Consider the following 18,771-nt stretch of genomic DNA (forward strand, 5'->3'; position numbering starts at 1 on the left):
CTCTTACATGAAGGAACCATAATTGATTCGAGAAATGCATAGTTCTTCTTGAATGTTTTTCATGTAAAGACAAGGAAAATACAACTCCAAATAAAAAACAAATTATAAAACTACAAATGACACTTCAAATAAGAAAGAACCAAGATGTAGTAAAACAACTAAACTTCTACTTTGTTTGGCCAAAATTATATAACCTACTTGGTAAAAAATAATTCAAAGACTTTCGATGAAGCGGTGTCTACACCGAAAGCACCGATTGGAAAGAATCTATCAATAGAAAGATAGATTTTATAATGCAAAATCATACTTGGAAATTGGTTGATTTACCTCCTGGAAATAAGCCTTTAGGATGTAAATGAATTTTCAAAAAGAAACTAAAATCGGATGGGTCTATTGACAAATATAAGGCTATATTGGTTACTCTAGGATATAGATAAAAGAAAGGATTTGACTTCTTTGATACTTACTCACCCGTGACTGGAATTACTTCGATAAGGTTGTTGATTGCAATTATCGCAATATATAATTTTGAAATTTATCAAATAGATGTAAAAAAGGCATTCATAAATAGTGAGTTAGAAGAAGAGATATACACAGAACAATCTGAAGGGTTTGTCACTCCTAATCACAAACAAAATGTTTGTAAACTCGTTAAGTCCTTGTATGGATTGAAACAAATTCCTAAATAATGACACCAAAAGTTTGACAAAATGATGCTGCCGAATGAATTTAAGATAAATGAGGGCACCAAGTGTGTATAAATAAAACAAATGCCAAAAGCCAAGGTGATTGTATGTCTATATGTAGATGACTTGTTAATAATGGGTAGTAGTCACGTAATAATAATAAACATTAAGAGAATGTTAATGAAATATTTTGATATGAAAGACTTGGATGTGACTGATGTGATATTAGAAATTGAGATTTCTAAAACATCGGATGAATTGCATATTTTCAAACTCATTACATTGAGAGTATATTTAAAAGGTATAATGTGCTTGAAGAAAGTCATGCGAAAATCCCTATTAACACTAGTTGACACTTAGTAAAAAAATAGGGGTAAACGCGTGTCACAACTAAAGTATTCGTTGGTTATAGGCAATCTAATGTATATTACAAACTGCAATTGATCGAATATAGTATTTTCTATGAATAAACTTAATAGATTTATAAGCAATCCAAAACATGATCTTTAGAAGACTTTGATAAGGGTTCTTAGGTATTTGAAGTATATCTTGTGATATGAGTTGGAAATTCGACATGAAAGATTTCAAGTCTACTAGTGGTTTTGTATTTACCATTGGCCGAGCTGTCGTGTCATAGGAATCAACAAAGCAAATGTGTATAGCTCGACCAATGATGGAATCGAAGTTTATTACTTTGGACAAAGTTGGAGAAGTAATAGAATGGCTTCGTAATTTCCTGGAAGATATTCTATGTTGGCCTAAGTCGGTACCTGCAATAGGTAAATATTGTGATAGTCAATCGGTGATTGGAAGGGCGAAAAACATCATATATAATGGAAAATCTAGGCATATATGTCCTAGACACCATACCATTAAGCACCTGATCTCAAATACTATCGTCTCTATAGATTGTGTGATATCAAAGGAGAATATCGTGAATCATTTTAGGAAAGATTTACCAAGAGATTAAGTACATTGCATATCGAAAGGAATGAGATTAAAACTTATTACATAAGAGTATTTGTTATGGTATCCCTACCTTACTAACTGGAAATCCCAAGATCTTGGTTCAAAGTAATAACTAAATTATGAAGATTCAAAAAGGCACTTAGGAAAATACTTCCAAACTCAATCTTGTGGTAATCATAGTGCTTTCTACAGAATGCTAAAGGTTAATATATTTGTTCACGAAATATTTCTTTCGATTTAAATTATCGCAAGTGTAAGGGTCGTGACAAGTAATAAAGTGGACTTTAGAAGTCCGAGTATTGTCCCACAGAGAAAGAGTAGTTTAATTTTATTTATTTTAGCCTTAACCGAAACTAATTGACTTAAGAAGAATTTTAAAATTAAAAGCCCTAATTTTGGGAGAAATCCCTAAATTGAAGAATCCTAATTTCAAATTAAACCCTAATTACTCAAATTCACTTAACGAATGACTCATTTACGAAATGTTATGAAAATAAATGAAATGTACTGTCAATTTATGAAAATTTATGTAAAACGAATGCACTAGGGTCACGAATCCCCAAATAATTATTAAGTAAACCCTAATTTCACAATTTTGATAATCCAATGAGAATTTGACAAATCAATGGTCCTAAATCTATTCAATACTCTCTCTCTCTCGAAATGTATTGAATCTATTCTCATAAATCAACAACCTATATTTCTATGACGGATGCAATTATACAAGAATGCATGTATTTTCTTTTGTGAGCAATTAAAGATTTACATAGGGCATAGGGGTATATTTCTATCCCCCATCGGACCCTATGATGAATTATATATGTCGAGTTTAATCCAATTTCCTCAAATTCAGAATTAAACCACCAAATTCACACAAATTAAGTGCACATTAATTGTGGAAACAAATAAATCAATATAATTCATTCAAATAATCCCATCGAACTATGAATTCAAAGTTATGAAATAAAAGGTTTAATAATAATTACATGGTTCATTGATCACCTAGTTTCAGAAATCTAGCCTATCATGATAAAAATAATGAAGTCTATCAAGTTTTGAATAAAATACATCACTGGGTTATCAAAACTTGAAGAAATCTTGTAAATCTTCGCGTCAATCCTTGTTCTTGCCTTCAAATCCTCTCCAACATGAATGTTTTTGCCTCCCAATTCGTTCGTCTCGGCTTCTGGACTTTTTTGCTATTTAAACCCATCGAAATTATGTTACCAAAGGAGTTGCAATCATATAAGGAAACTGCAAAAATCGGGCACAGATTATACCTATGTGACCGCATAGGCATAACCTATGCGACCGCATAGGTATATGGATTTTGGCGTTTTTAATCCCTGGAGGGTTACTCGCGACCGCATAGATTTTCTACTATGCGACCGCATAGTAGAGTGAACTTCCAAATTGAGTCATTTTGATCCTCAAATTTCATTCCTTCATTCCTTGACCTCCTCTCTTGTTTCTAGTTGCTCCAATGTTCCATTATAACTTCCAATTGGTGCTTAGCTTGATCAATTGCTTAATGTGTTCATCGGATCAACTTTCAGATAATTGTAATTTGATCCTTGAATTTTCATTTTACTTCAATTTGGTCCTTTTTCGGCTCTTTTCTCCTGAATTCCACTATTTCCATAGAATCACCTACATTGCATGAATTTGACAAAATTAAGTAACAATTCAATCATTTTACTTGTATTTAAGTCATGTTTGTGATGTACATAAGTGTGCAAAAACACACTTATCAATATTCTTTTAATGATTCCTATATTTTAATTAAGTTAAGTAGAGTATGGCAGAATACTCTTAATAAGAAATCACCTATATAAATGTGAAGTGGGGCTTTCAACGAAAATTGTTTGAGGCTGTAATTTTCTAAACACCTATGAAACTCAAGAGTGGTTTATGATCAAAATGAATCAAATCATGAGAACTATGAACGGTTTAGGGAAAATATTTGTCTAAGTATTGTTGTCTTGGTTTACCCTAACGGCTAAATGGTTCAAGACATCACATTTACCAGTTTGCTAAGTAAATCCAATAGTATTTTACTAAGGAAGTTTTCAAGCTGAAAGCTACCTTACCTGATGTAGTATTTTTCTACCCTCTCTATGATGCATCATATTTTTTGCACTGCATGAATATATTTGAATTTTCATTCATGTGGGACAATGTTGGAATTTGATTTCAAAACTGTAAAATTTGGTTAAGTATAAAACTTGAAAAGTTGACTTTGTGTCTATTTTGATCAAATATTCGGATTTGATGCAATAATCAAATTATAAAAATAAATAGATTAACTTATTCTACTCATTGAGTAGATCATTCTAATATATTTTGAGTCTCAATACCAATTTCGTATGAATGAGAAATTATAATCCAAAATTGAAAGTAAAAATGAGGAGGAGAAGAAGAAAGTCATATGACACTGCCGCTGAAACACTAGGCTAGCCCCTAGCCTGTAGGTCGAGTGGCAAAGTTGTTGCTCGAGTGACAAGCAGGCAAAAAGTTTTTTTTAAAATATGCTACTAGCGCTTGAGCGAGAGGCCAGCAAGATGCTAGCGATAGTAAGAGATGTGCCCATTCTGTAACTTTATCTTCAAACATTGCTCACAACTTTCTATCTATAATTCTATTTATCTCTGTTACTTTTCCTTCTTTCTCCATCCACGGCTTCATGTAAAATTCCCAAATGATCACTAACATTCAAGATTTTCCCATCCATGTCCACCTCAATATCACTTCGCTTATTCGTAACTCTTCACCCTCTTTTCTTGCTGCAAGTAACCACCACGCCACACCATACCAAATTCTCGCCGTCGACAATCATCATCATGGCTTTCGATTGGAAAATCATCCTTGCAATGGCTTTATGTTGAGCTACGAATGTACAAAATCATTTCAAAAATTAAATAAAAGAATTCCTCACCATTGGGGGGAGAAAAGAGTATAATGGATACTTTAATTGGCAAGTTCCTTGAGCAGTTTTCATGACTTGATTATTTCACCGTTCCTTTACCCAAATCCCTTCGCTTAATGGGTCTCCATTTTGAAGCAGAGCACGCACACACACTCGTCGTTCCATTTTTTCAAGCACCCAGTTGTCTACCGATTTCTGCAGCATCCCCTAATTGGAAAGACTTTTCTATCCTCTTGAGCTTTTCTTGTTGGTCGCACCACTATCTTCTCTATTCTTAAATAGCCTCTACGCTACTACCAGGGGCGGACCCACATGGGGTCATGTGGGGTCAAAGGACCCCACAGTTTTTTTTTTGAAAACGGTTATCCATGAACATTTGGGGGTTCCAATTAATTCCTAGCCGGCTAGCCCAATGTCGAGAATCCATCATCCATATCCATATGATCCAATGACTCCAATCCATTAATCCATAATCCATAGATGATAGACCTAAGACCATAATCCACTCTCCACTCCATTGTCTCCCCACCGATTTTTGATGAGAAAAATGTAGGAAAATCTGAAAACTTAATGAACTCTAAGGCATGAAAAACGTTATCTTTTAAGAGGTGTTTCTTTCCTATCCAACGAAGTCACGGGGTATGATAGAAAATCTCTCTTAGAATACAATGGAGGCGTTTGATTCAAATTGTGACTATTTGATCAAACCAAGAAGACACTCGAAAAAGAACTGATGATGCTAAGAAAAAGAGAGAAGAATATTTTTTAATGTGTTTCGCACATGAGAATTCGCCCAGAATTTATAGAAATTGACGCAACCGTTTGAATAGGTGTGTCCCTTGAAATGAAGAACACATATGTTGGAAGTAGCAGTCAAAATGAACAGACGCACATATTCAAAAACTTTTGAAAATAAAATTCTCTTTCGGGGGCATTGCCCCCGAGCCCCCACGACCCGGTCAGGTGGATCCCTGTTACGCAACGACAAACACTAGTCGGGGCGGCAAATCATTCACAAAACAAAAAAATAAATACATGCAAAATGATGAAAAATATCTAACAATTTCTTCCCAAACAGTAGCGGCGCAGCCGCAAAGGCCAAAGCCTTCATTTTTGACCCCACAGTCCGAAGTCTTTGGGTCCCCCTTGGCTACTACTTCTGCTAGCCAAATTTCGACATGAGAATCGGGAACCAAAGAATACCCAATTATTGTGTCTGTAGCAATATTCAAAATTTGGGATCAAAGAATACTTGATCATTTACAGTTGTTGAGAAGAGACAGATCGAAGAGGATTTCTTGGTGGTGGGGGTAGGAAGTAGGAGGGATGGGTGGAAGGAAAATGAATTTTTTTCTGGTACTTGTTTGCATTTTTTGAAAATTTTGAGATTATAGTTGAAATTAATTCTTTTTTTTATTTAAATAAGAGGGTATATTAATCAATTCACAAGGTTTATATTGAGAAAAATGAAAGAAAATGGGTTCTTCAATACCTCAAATGTCATACGGGAAGGTTTTCTATCAAAATAAAAGAATAGTGGATATTTCGTAATAGAGGCAAAGATTAGGGAAATTTTGCATAAGCCTTTTTCTTTTACACTACTTTCATTTTTTGAAAAATGAGAAAAGAAAGTCGATCACTATTTTTGACATAAGCTAAGTGGATTATCAGCATGAAGCATAGAGCATTAGAATAAATGCTTTTACCAAAAGTGAAATTAATAATTAATAAGATAAATTGACCTAAATTAGGTCATTTTTTCTTTGGACCACTTCGTGAACAATATGTCTATTAATGGATTGACAAATTTGCCTAAGCCATATTGTGAAGAAAATTTAAGTATTATTAAGTCCATCTAATTATGGGATATATTTTCTTTAAATTAATTAACTATTTTCCCCATCCAAGTTTTGGTTGAAGGAAATTTGGGAAAATTATTTAGTACATTTCTCACTTGCATAAATTTTAATTTGTAATTTATATATTATTTTTAAAATTAAAAATATTTATTTTGAGATCAACTAGGTCAAACAGGAAGCATCCATTCTCTCGAAGTTACGAAGCTATTTTGTCGAGTTTCTTAGTTAGTGTTGTCTAGCATCGTAAGTATTCTCTATCTACCCATTTGTGTTGATTTCGAGTGCAGATTCTCTTTTATTTAAAGGTCGTTCAAACTTTCGTATCTCATTTTCTTGCTTGGACACTATTATTCTCTCTTTTTCTAAGATGTTGATATTGATTATCTCATTTAAAGCAAAATTTTATGGTAAATTATTTTTCACAAATCATAGTTTTATTACATGTAGGAGTACTAGTTTGGTAGAATAATCTTTTTGCTTAAATAACTTGGCATTCAAAATCTAGATATTTACTTAGTTTTTAGCATTTAAGATATGGTATGAGAAATGACTTCAAATACTTTCCAGAAATATGCACATCACCAAATTGTGATTTCAATATTGTAGTTGACATGCATCGTCTCTCACAATTAAAAGCATTCAATCATGATTTTATCGTGACACGAGTCTTCTTCTTTGTCGGTAGATCATTATGTACTTATCGCTACAATTGTACATTTTTCATACCAGAATACTTCATAAGAAAATTCCGATTTTTGTACTTTAATGGATACGTTGTACTCCAAAATTTGTATAATTGCATTTTGCCGTGACACTAACCTACTTAGTTATAATGATAAATGAGATTCTACTTGTCATCTAGTTATGACGATAAATAAGATTCCACCCGTCACCAAATATTTTGATGGATACCATGTATTTTGAAAATTTAAAAACTTCATTTATCGACTGACTTATTTAGTTATGGCATTAAATGAGATTTCACTATCATCCAACACCATGGTTAAATTCTCCACCCGTTATGAAAGGGTAAAATTTACCCAAAATACGCATAGAAAATCTGGCATACGTTGAACTTAAAAGAGTACAAACACATGCCAGCCATGTGATGTATGGCATCGTGACACATACAGGGGACAGGTGCTTGGCGTGGAGATTGAAAACAAAAGAAAAGGGAGAACGAAAACGAAATACGTTTCCCTTCCCCACGGACCAGACCACCTACATCGGCGGGTCTTGGGAGTATTGAGTTGAAAACAATGACCCATTTCACAAGAAAAAAGGGCCATTCAGTAAGCCACCCTCGACAAGAATCCATGACAGATTACACAAATTTTTGTTTTTGACATTTCATTTTCATTCAAAATTGATTTTCATTTACATCCCATCACTGGGAACAGCTAAGAAGGAAGAATCCTCATTGCTGACTTAAGAAATTATTTGCATTAACGAAAATTCAGTTTTTACCCTTTTTTTGTTTGTTTATTTATTTTTTTGCATTAATGAAAATTCAGTTTTTACATTTTTTTTGTATAAATTTTTTGTCTGTGCATAAAGATGGAGGAGGTGGCCTGGCCCCGTGGGCTATTGGTGGGGTGTTTTGAGTAAATAAAGATTACTGTCCTCATTAATCCCCCCACCCATCTCTCAGTTTCTGTTCTCTTTCACACCACACCACCCAATTTTTATTTCTCATCTCATTTCAATCTAAAACTCTCTCTATATTTTTTGTTTAAATTTCTGTATTTTTTAATTTTTTTCTTCTTCTAAAGAGTGAAAATAGAGGTGAGTTGGGAAGAATTTTTGATAATTTTCAAAGCCCACATTTTCTTTGGCCGAAGAAATTTCTTTTGACGGTTGTTTTACTATTTTCAGGTCTTAGCCTTAGATCTATTGCTCAATCTGCTACGCTCTTGGCAGGTAAATATATTAGATTGTTTCATTTCTGTATTGATATTTTGATGACACAATCCTGTTAGCTCTTTTTAATTTAATTTATTTTTGTTTAAAATTTAAATGAATTTGGTTTCTGGGATCCTTTTTTTTTTCAAATCATTTTTCTGGATGGGTTTCTTTTTGTTTTTTTGGAAAACAAAAGAATTGTACTGGCTCCTTGAATTTGTAAACCCTTTTCCCCCTTTTCAATGGTTTCAATCTGTTAAGGGTTCGATGTTATCGAGATAATTCATGATTGAGTAGGTTTGATAATTTCTGTATTTGTACCAAAGATTTTATATTTACACTATTAATTTTTTATTTGATTTTAATTTTTTCTTTTACACTGGAAAATATCGTTTGATGCCTAGAATAAAGTTTCTTATCTGTATGTATATATGAGTTATGCTAGTATGTATGCATATTGAAATAAATGAGTGATTTTTTATTTTGTTTTCCTTTTCTATACCTTATAATATTACTGTTTGGTGATATGCATGTTTCAATCTTTACTTGGGTGTAAAGGTTGGGTTGTCATACAAAATGCTAATATATTCATTTTGGTTCTTCAGCTTGTTGGGGTGTTTAAAAACAGCTGATGTCTTTGTATTGAGCTTCTAGTTGTTTGATATTAGAATGTTGATTCTTGTTCAATCTTAAAGCTTTTATTATTTGCTTGGGTTTTGAATTCTGAACAGTGTTTATCCCTGTTGATACAAGGATAAAAATAAGTTCCTATGGTGTAATTAATGCTCTTATGCTAATGTAGTCATGTATTTTGGGTTGGAATTTGTGTTGTGAGTGGAATAAAATATTATTGTTGCGTTGATGAGAAGGAGATGGCCATGTCATTATTTCAGCAACATGACATTAACGTGGAGGCTCTCATGTGCGACTGGGAAAATAATGTGCACATGATGACAAATAAAAATTGTCTGAACATGGTCATATGATGAGAGTAAATTTATTAGATTCTTAAGTATCTGTTTGGATGCAGTTGGTGGTGGTCGATGCACGTGACACTTGAGATACCAATGAAAATGGTACCAGACAGATGAACCACACGTGTCATTAGAGGATTTGATAGAATCTGTTGTAGAAATTAAATGATTTATCCCTCTTACTAGATTTTCTATCTTTACTAATATTAATCAATGATTCCTTTTTTATCTAAAGAATTTTGGCTTTTTAATTGCAGATCATCATTGTTTTATTGGAACCCATTATTTGGTGGTTTTGGTTAACATTCCTTGTTTATTCTTGCTATATGAACTCATTGTGCTTGATGTACTCTTTTGAACTTCTCAATTATTGAAATCTGTCTTTTAAACTTGTGGGTTAATATTTCCAGATTTGCTGAAAAATTACGGTTACGGATATTCTATCTCCATTGTTTTGGAATCTATCTGGAGTGATTGAGCAAATCAAACGGGAGCTTTAATGCAAGGGCAAAGGAGTGCTGTCAGTACACTGGCTGAAAATTTGAGCTCGGATCACGGGTCTACATCAAGTGATGCTGGAATAAATCAGCAGATGTCCTGGAATAATACACAAACTTCTGCTCAAAATCAACTATCAGATTATATGATGTCGAGTGACGCAGATGTTACATATCTTGGCCATGCTAGCCATGAGGAGCAGTCCTCAAGTGGGTGGAATGTGGGTGAAACAAGTTCCAGTTGTGCACGAAATCAGTCTGAACTGGATGAGAGAAAAACAGAAGATGGCTGGCCTTCATTTACGAGTTTTCACTCTGGAGCTGCTCATATATTGGACGATGGGCACTATGAATCATCTGATATTCTCTTATTGGATAATGTTGATGTAAACTCAAATAACAATCAGGCAACAGATGCGTCACCTTTGTTGCAAAATTCTAGTTATGACATCCGTAACGGGGATCTTAACATGGGTTCTGGGTTTGGAGACGAGGAAGATGATGACTGTCAGGTAGTGGAGCGTCCGAACACATTCAAATCCAATGGATCTTCAAATGGACAGATGCCCTTTGCCAGTAGTTCCTCTGATCCTTTTGGGGTTTCCTCTGGTAGTGGTGGATATTTGATGGAGGAAAGTGATGGCAGGCCAGGTTGTTCTATGGATGGTCGACGCTTATCATGCAAAAGAAAAGCCTTTGAAGGCAATGCGGGACAGTCTTCTGGAACCGGAAGTTCAACGTATTTTCAGCATGCTGGAAGAAGTCTATGGCATGCCATGCCAGCAACACAGGGTGCCATGAGCAGCACTAGTATGTCAGCACCAGATGCCATTATTGCCATTGATGTGTCAGATCAGGATTTTCTAATAGAGAGAGATATTGAGAGAGGTCAAGAATTCTCCACAAATGCAAGACTGGGGCTTCATGTTGGAGGATCTGCTTCTACAAGTCCTCTGACTCTGAATGCTTCTGGGACTGCCGAAAGTTCCAGACAAAATTTATGCTTGCAGATAAATGGCTCAAACCAACAAGATTCTATACCTGGCAATCTGTTATCAACAGAGGCTAATGTTGGGAACACAAGCTTTCCATCTTCCCAACAGTCAGCAAGATTACGTCTTCATAATCATTTCTTTGAGTCGAGGCCAGCATCTACAGAAGAAAATGAAGGTTTTCATGTATCATCTGGTTTGCACATTCCTTCGCTGCGCTGGAGTCGACAGTCTAGGCGGTATGAAGCATCTAGCTCAAGAGCCAGCAGTTCATCAGCTTCTGGTATTTCTGGGGAGACGGATGCTGTGCTTTATGAAGAAACTACCACAAGAAGTGTGCCAAGAAACATTTCTGAACATCCCGTGTTTGCTTCTGCTACTGAGATGAGAAATTCATCTGAAAATCCTCCCCAAATGCGTTCAACTGGTGGTAATATCAATGTGGCTGGAAACATTGCATCTTCTTCTCGTGCAGGCTCTATTTCTGGAGTCAACTCATCTATGCCTAATTGGTCCCATCGGGGTTCTCCACAATATCCTCGAAGACTGTCGGAAATTGTTCGAAGATCTTTGCTGACCTCTGCAGGTACCGAGTCTGGGAGTCAGACCAGCAATCGCGCACTGCTGCGTTCTGCTGCTTCCCAGGAGGTGGCAATTTCGTCTGCATCTGATAATCATGAGCATCATTTGCCAAATTCAAGGTCAGCCATGTTGGAGAGACATCTAGATGGAGCTTTTGGAGTACCTTATTCGCTGCGAACTTTGGCTGCTTCCAGTGAAGGAAGAAACAGTAGGCTAGTATCTGAGGTATGTACCGTATCTTCTTATTCTCTGCACTCAATGAACACAATTTGAATGAGCTTATCGTTTTAATGTGTTACATATAGTTGGAATTTAGACTTGATAGATCGTAAACTGGATTCTAAGATTATATTGTTTAATTTGGAATTCTGCATTGTGATAGGAATTCACATTTGCCTTGTAACTAAAATGCTAACGGTTGTGCTATCTTTACATAATGATTTACACACAGATGATGTGGTGAGATATGATTGGGTTAGAATTTCTTCAATCAAATAAAAAAAATAAAAATAAAATTCCAATTATTATTATTATTATTATTTTTTTTTAAATGCTTCATTTGTATGCAAACCATTTTATAACTCCATTATGTACAAATAGTAATATTCATATGCTAATGCTCTTTCCCTACCATCTTTGAACAACCATGAAACACTGGAGTCTCAATTGTATGAAAGACAGGAGAGAGTCAGATGAACTCTTCTCTGCCCCCCTCTATCTTCTATGAGCTTTTGAACAGAACCCTTAAATCTTGTTTCTGTCTTGTCCTTCCACTAGGGCTTCACTCTTTTTTTTTTTTTTTGAAAATTTTTTTCTTCACACATTTCCTTGTGAAACATTGTTGCTGAGACGATTGATATCTAGCCCCTATTTGAGCTCCATTTTAATGTGTTTTTGGAGAAAATGTAATACAGAATGGTGATCCCCCCCCCCCCCCCCCCCCCTTTTTTTTTTTTTTTTTTTTTGAAAATTTTTTTCTTCACACATTTCCTTGTGAAACATTGTTGCTGAGACGATTGATATCTAGCCCCTATTTGAGCTCCATTTTAATGTGTTTTTGGAGAAAATGTAATACAGAATGGTGATCCCCCCCCCCCCCCCCCCCCCTTTTTTTTTTTTTTTTTTTTTGAAAATTTTTTTCTTCACACATTTCCTTGTGAAACATTGTTGCTGAGACGATTGATATCTAGCCCCTATTTGAGCTCCATTTTAATGTGTTTTTGGAGAAAATGTAATACAGAATGGTGATCCCCCCCCCCCCCCCCCCCCCTCTTTTTTTTTTGGAAGAATGTGTGGTTAAAAGATAGGAAAAAATCCAGGTTTATGTGTAATATTATTATATTGAAGAATGTGTGGTTTAAAAGAGGAGAGATAAAGATTCATTGAAATTGAAATGGAGCCCAAACAGGGGCCTAATCTGTATGTGGGCATTTCCAATACCTAATGTGTGGAACGAACTTGTGTTACGTGCTCGTTGATAGAGAATGTCATTATAAGTTGAATTACGTTCCTATTTCTCTTTAACATGCATATGTTTGTGAATCCAAGATGAGATTTTGGTTTACTCAATCAGTTTATATGCTAGTTACCATTGGAAAGAAAAAGATTTCCTATAAGGCTATGTTTTATAGCCAAGGGTTTTCCATGAAACTTGGAAAATCAAGTCCATTTTTCAACTTTTGTAGTGTTTGATAGGATTTGTTTTCCATAGAGAACATTTTCCAACTTTGGGTGCCAACTAGACATTTTCCATGTAATTGAAGAAAATGAATTCTCACTAATACTTGGTGAGAATTCATTTTCCCGGTTACTGTAGCGGCATTTTTTTATTCTGTTTTATTTATTTATTTATTTTTTGGGGTAATGGAAACAAATTTTAAGAATTATTGTAAAAAAAAATATTTCCCTTTAATAGATAATTTTCATGTAAAATAAAGCCAAACGAACACTAAAAAAATAGATGGTTTTTTTGGTTCTTTATTTTTTTATTTTTTGTGGAAATAGAAACAAATTTTATCCCAATATTAGTAAATTTTATCCTTTTAATTGACAATTTTCATGTAAAATAAAGTCAAACGAATACCAAAAAATACTTTTATTTCAACATTTTTCACGTGGAAAATTATACCAATCAAACACAATATATTGACAATATCAGGAAAATAATTTCCAAGCAATTCAATTCTCTGGAATTCGTTTTCTTTTCACCCAAATTCCATCTTTGCAACCAAATGGACCCTATTTGTTTTGAGGAAATTTTTGAATTAAAATAATAATGTTTATTTTGCTTTTTAGCAGATTCGCAATGTCTTGGATCTCATGCGAAGAGGAGAGGGCTTAAGATTTGAGGTTAGATTCTTCAACATCATTCATTGTGAACACTAAATTTTGCAACTGTTGGCGGATTAAGACTTGTGTGCATATAATTTTTCAATCTTGATTACACCCCTCCACTTACATGCTCATATTAACCAGCTCTATTCTATCATTATGTAGCGATGTCTTTTAGTTATAAGTGGCATTAATCGTAGTCATTGTTGATTGGAGTTGAAGGCAGTTAGACATACATAGCATGGATAAATTTTATTTTAAAGGGTGATGGAAGGGGTGTTGAATACAGGGGTGAAGCCAGGACTGTTACTCCGCGCCCCCGCAGGCGGGGGGGGGGGGGGGGGGGGGGCAGGTTGGGGGAAAGAATTAACTTCTAATCAGGAATACACTTTCCATATCTCAACCTAAAAATGTACCCAAATCTCCAGCCAATGAACCAAAAAGTAAAGAACAAGGTTTTAAGAAATCCTCCATATTAAAAAGTTCAAGCAGTTGTTTCTTTGTTTCTAGCCTTAGCTGTTGAATATTTGTTTCCACCTAATTAGTTAATAGGTCTAATTAATTAGTAGATAGTCAAACAAAATATTAATGGCTCAATGTTCTGGAACCTTCTTTTATTCATTGTAACTTCAACCCCAACATACTTCTTTGTAAAGTGTAAAACATAACCATGTCTGCGTGTGCAGTATTCTTTAAATACACGCATATTTCTTTCTTTCTCCAATTTTACTCTCTTTTCTTCCCTCACCTAGCAGATTTCACCTGCAATAAATTCTTTGCTCTTGATTTAATTGGTGATAAGCCTCTTGATCACTCACACAGTCTGTCGCAACTACAATTATAATTTCATAGCCTCTTCCATTGTATCTGCCTTAAATCTCATCTTGAAAAGTTCATAATTTGTATCTTTCTTAGGTATTTGTCTATATTTATTTGTGCATATATAAATGTATATCTGTTCTACTTTCTTTCTCTAATTTGTGTGGTGGCAGTTAAATCCCATCCTTTTTTCATGTTTCACTCCATCTACACCATACCACAGTCAATATAGGCATTGGAAAATCATTTAGCCTCCAAGCCCTCACTCCTAATAAAAATTTTCCCCAACATCCCGTGATGCAAACTGCCCTCAGTGGGCTCCGTGTAGCTCCACCCCTGGTTTGAGAAGTTGACGCACCATCTGGTTAGGCCTGCTATGTTGATTATGGCAATTTGTAAAGATGTCCAACTGCAGTAGCTTGTAGAAATTAGTTGGGCATAATAGTGATCAGTATATTTGTGTTTTCACTGCACATGAGCCTGTTTGGCTAAGCTTAATAATGATGTAGAAGATATAAGTAAATTTTTGTTTCACGAACAGGTATCGATAAGTTATGTTATTCTTATTCTTATTTCCAATTAAAAAAAGTTGGTTATTTTGGAAGTCAGTCTTTAATTTACTAGCAAAATATTTAAGTAATTAACATTTTTATTTATATACATATAAGTAAACTTTTTAAGCTTAGCTAAACATGGTAATGGTCAATCATTCGGGGTTGGCCCAAGATGGTGCTTTTCTCGTTGTCAAAGTGAATGAGAACTATTATGACCATCTTGTTCGAATAAATGGGTGTTCCTCAAGATTTGGATAGATCACTCAGCTGTTCTAGTGTTATTTTTTACTCTTGAGGATATTAAAAATTGGGTTATGCTATATGTACATTATGGTGTCCATAATGTACAAGTAACATAATATCATTGGAGAGTTGAAAAACAGTTTTTTCAATCCGCCAATCATGGAATTTCACATGTACATTATGGACACCCTTATGGATACCATAATGTATATGTAGAATTATCCTTAAAAATTATGCACCCCCAACCCATACCCTGCACCATGGCACTATATCTTCCGCAAGATGGTGGGGTGAGAGTAATGCATGCAAGGTTTGCTCATCATGATATATATATTTCTGTTAAACAAGCTTATAGTTGCAGATGCATGGGATCTGATACGAAATGAAATAAGTTGGAATCTGCGCACTTTACATAGTATTTTGTCTTTTCTGATTTTTTGTACCACTCCTAAGAAAAGAAAGGACGTTTTTCTTGTTTTATATTTTTGTGGCATCATATTTCTGAATCCAGTGGGTGCTTTTGATTGTGCCCTAGGATGTTATGATCCTTGATCAGTCGGTGCTTTTTGGAATGGCTGATATTCATGATAGACATCGGGATATGCGTCTAGATGTAGATAACATGTCTTATGAGGTGAGAAATAAGGATAACTTTATATATAATGACATCAGTTTCCTGATACAACTCGACATTATTTAAAATTATTTGTCTGCCAGGAGTTGTTGGCTTTAGAGGAGCGCATCGGAAATGTGTGCACAGGACTGAGTGAAGAAACCATTATAAGCTGTTTGAAGCAAATGAAATATGTAGACCTTAAAATAGAAGGTCAAGTAGAGACTGAGCCTTGCTGTATATGTCAGGTATGACCTTTTCTTGTTACTTTATGCATCTTTCGTATTCGAGTTGAAGGGAAACTTACGTCATCCGTCCCCAATCTATTGCTAGAGTAGCATTTTGGTCGCAAACCTTTCTTTAGAGTTGCACAATCTGGCCTTAACGACTGGAACCATCCAAGTCTCTATTAAATCTTTGGAAAATGCCATATGTACAGGGGTATGGTTTATAAAATTTTTACGAATACTCACATGGGGTGTGCCCATGTGATTAAAATATTGTCAAAAAATATCACCCTACCCACGCCCCATGTGTGTCTTGTACATACCTTGTGAAGCAGGGCTTATACCTGTAGCTTTGTCCTAAATCATTACGTGACTCATAGAAACATGCTTTACTTCAAATTTCTGGGTATTGGCCCAAGTTGAAAAGCAACATATATTTATAAATATTGGATGGTTTCCCGGACCAATCGTACAACTTTAATGAAAGTTTGAAGTGCCAATAATGCAAATTTCCCCATTTTGTATTCTATGCAATACTTTGGTTTAACTGCGATATTATACCATGCAGGAAGAATATAAAGATGGAGAAGATCTTGGAACATTGGAGTGCAATCATGACTTTCATGTAGAGTGTATTAAACAGTGGCTCATGCACAAAAATCTGTGTCCCATCTGTAAGATGACAGGATTGTCTACACAAGACGGGTAAACAAATCGGGCCACTGCTTTCTTCCCCGGTTGAAACGGGTTGTGGTGTGCGCCGAAAAGTATCTGCTTAATATGGTTGGTATCAGTAAGTGGAGTATGTGTTCATCCAGGGCACAACTCTCCTTAATTTCAGGACAAGTTTCATATTTAATAGTTGCATATACTCAATCTCCTTGTGGAAGTTGAAACTGATAAAACAGAGTAGAACCCTTCTTTCATTTTTAGTCATAAATTGCTTTGGTTTAATCGAAATCTAATGATTTTATGCGGGTGTTATTTTTTGCATTCATTCATTCATTTATTTATTGTGTGCCCTCAAAGTTCTGTCTTGAAGAATGATGCTTGTGAAAGAGCAATAGGTTTGGGGGCTCTGATTCCACGAGTTAAATTGTTCTGGAGTCATCGATGGATGTTACCCTTTGGGGCATATTCAGTTTATTTATGCATGGTTAGTGGTATCTTACGTAGTGTCAATTTTGAAAGATATAACAATGAATTGATTGTGAAGACAAGTCCGGCCTTGTTTGACAATCATTATTTTCAAATTCTTTTTTAGCATATTTATTTTTAATCAAACATTCACACAATAAAACGTTCTGTACATAAATTGAAAACTTTTTCCTACTTTTTTATTACACATTTTTTTTAAAAATCACTATTTAAAACTCTTATTTTCTCCCAAATAATGGGTTGACATGTGACGTTAACCCATAAAAAAGGAAAAAAAAAAAAAAAATCAGATTGAGAATCTGTCGAATTATATGGAAAACTGAAAATTTAAAAGCCAGTTAAATAACTGCAAAGTTAGCTGGCGTACCACAGAAATCGAATGATCCAAACCTTTTCAAAATAAAAGAATTGTTCTATTCATCTATCTAAATTCTTTTGGCATTTCATGAATCAATTCAGATTTTAAAACACTAAATACAAGAAAACATATTTGTAATTCCTTCTTTGACATAGACAATGTCTTGACCCACGCTGTCGCATTTCAAATGAGGTGGTGATTTTCCGATTAGTTGGTGAATCAGAGTGGGACGAAGATCGTAGTTTTCATTTGGACACTCGTATGATATGATATTTTAGCTTCCAAATCCATCTTGCACCGTCTTCTCTCTCAAAAATCTCCAAAGAGATAGCGATCTCAATCTTTACCTCATCTCTATTTCCTTTCCCATCCAAGAAGCAAGTGGGATTGTAAATGTGTGAAGAATTACTTGGGAATCGCGCTTTTATTACTCCATGTTTCAGTTTGGGCTCCATTTTATTCTAAATGCGTTTTTTCTCTTTTCTTTTTTAATCAAACATTCTTCGAAAAAATAACATTATACATAAACACAAAACTTTTCATTTTTCTTTTTAATTACACATTTTCAAAAAATCATTATTCTAAAATATATTTTTTTCCCCAAAACCTCAAAGAAAAATGGTTCAAGACGGTGGAATCCAGTTGGATAAGTAATTAAAGAAGAGTTGAGGTCTACCGTTCAAAATTTGCTGTCCACCAAATGATTAATTGACACATAATTTTACATTAACATATTTAACTTTTTTCTTACTGTTACTTATATTTGAAATTAGGTGACACTTTAATGTAAAATAATGCGTCAATCATTCATTGGTGGATAGCAAATTAGACAATAGATTTCAACTCATGAAATGAAGGGGTTTGACTTTCTCTTTCGGTTGCAACTGTTTGAGACTTTTATTCGAAATAATAAATTACAATTAGTTACGAAATAATAATATTCAAGACAAATTTATGGAATTCACGACGAAGTGAAATGCCTAAAAGCCAAAAGTTCATACACCTCTCTATGAAAATATCAGAGTTAAGGCGGGAGATCAATCAACTTAAACAGGATTACTAAAGATCCATTCTTACATAA

The 18,771-nt window shown here is 34.6% G+C and overlaps 1 protein-coding gene across 6 annotated transcripts; it reads left to right on the forward strand.

Annotated features, from left to right (window-relative positions):
- The first annotated feature begins 7,713 nt into the window (after positions 1-7,713).
- LOC111368159 (probable E3 ubiquitin-protein ligase RHG1A) lies at positions 7,714-17,158 on the forward strand. 6 transcript variants are annotated; one of them, XM_022989396.1, is made up of 7 exons: positions 7,714-7,732; positions 8,316-8,360; positions 9,727-11,612; positions 13,683-13,736; positions 15,870-15,968; positions 16,052-16,195; positions 16,743-17,158. In XM_022989396.1, exons 3-7 carry the CDS (start codon positions 9,816-9,818, stop codon positions 16,881-16,883), a joined length of 2,235 nt encoding a protein of 744 aa, XP_022845164.1. In that variant the 5' UTR covers positions 7,714-7,732; positions 8,316-8,360; positions 9,727-9,815; the 3' UTR covers positions 16,884-17,158. The 6 variants fall into 6 exon arrangements, with proteins under 6 accessions (XP_022845164.1, XP_022845163.1, XP_022845166.1 ...); XM_022989395.1 differs by lacking the exon at positions 7,714-7,732 and adding an exon at positions 7,945-8,225; XM_022989394.1 differs by lacking the exon at positions 7,714-7,732 and having other exon boundaries at positions 7,981-8,360.
- The last annotated feature ends 1,613 nt before the right edge of the window (positions 17,159-18,771 follow it).

This window comes from Olea europaea, chromosome 18 (assembly GCF_002742605.1).
Source record: "Olea europaea var. sylvestris chromosome 18, O_europaea_v1, whole genome shotgun sequence".
Classification (NCBI taxonomy): domain Eukaryota; kingdom Viridiplantae; phylum Streptophyta; class Magnoliopsida; order Lamiales; family Oleaceae; genus Olea; species Olea europaea.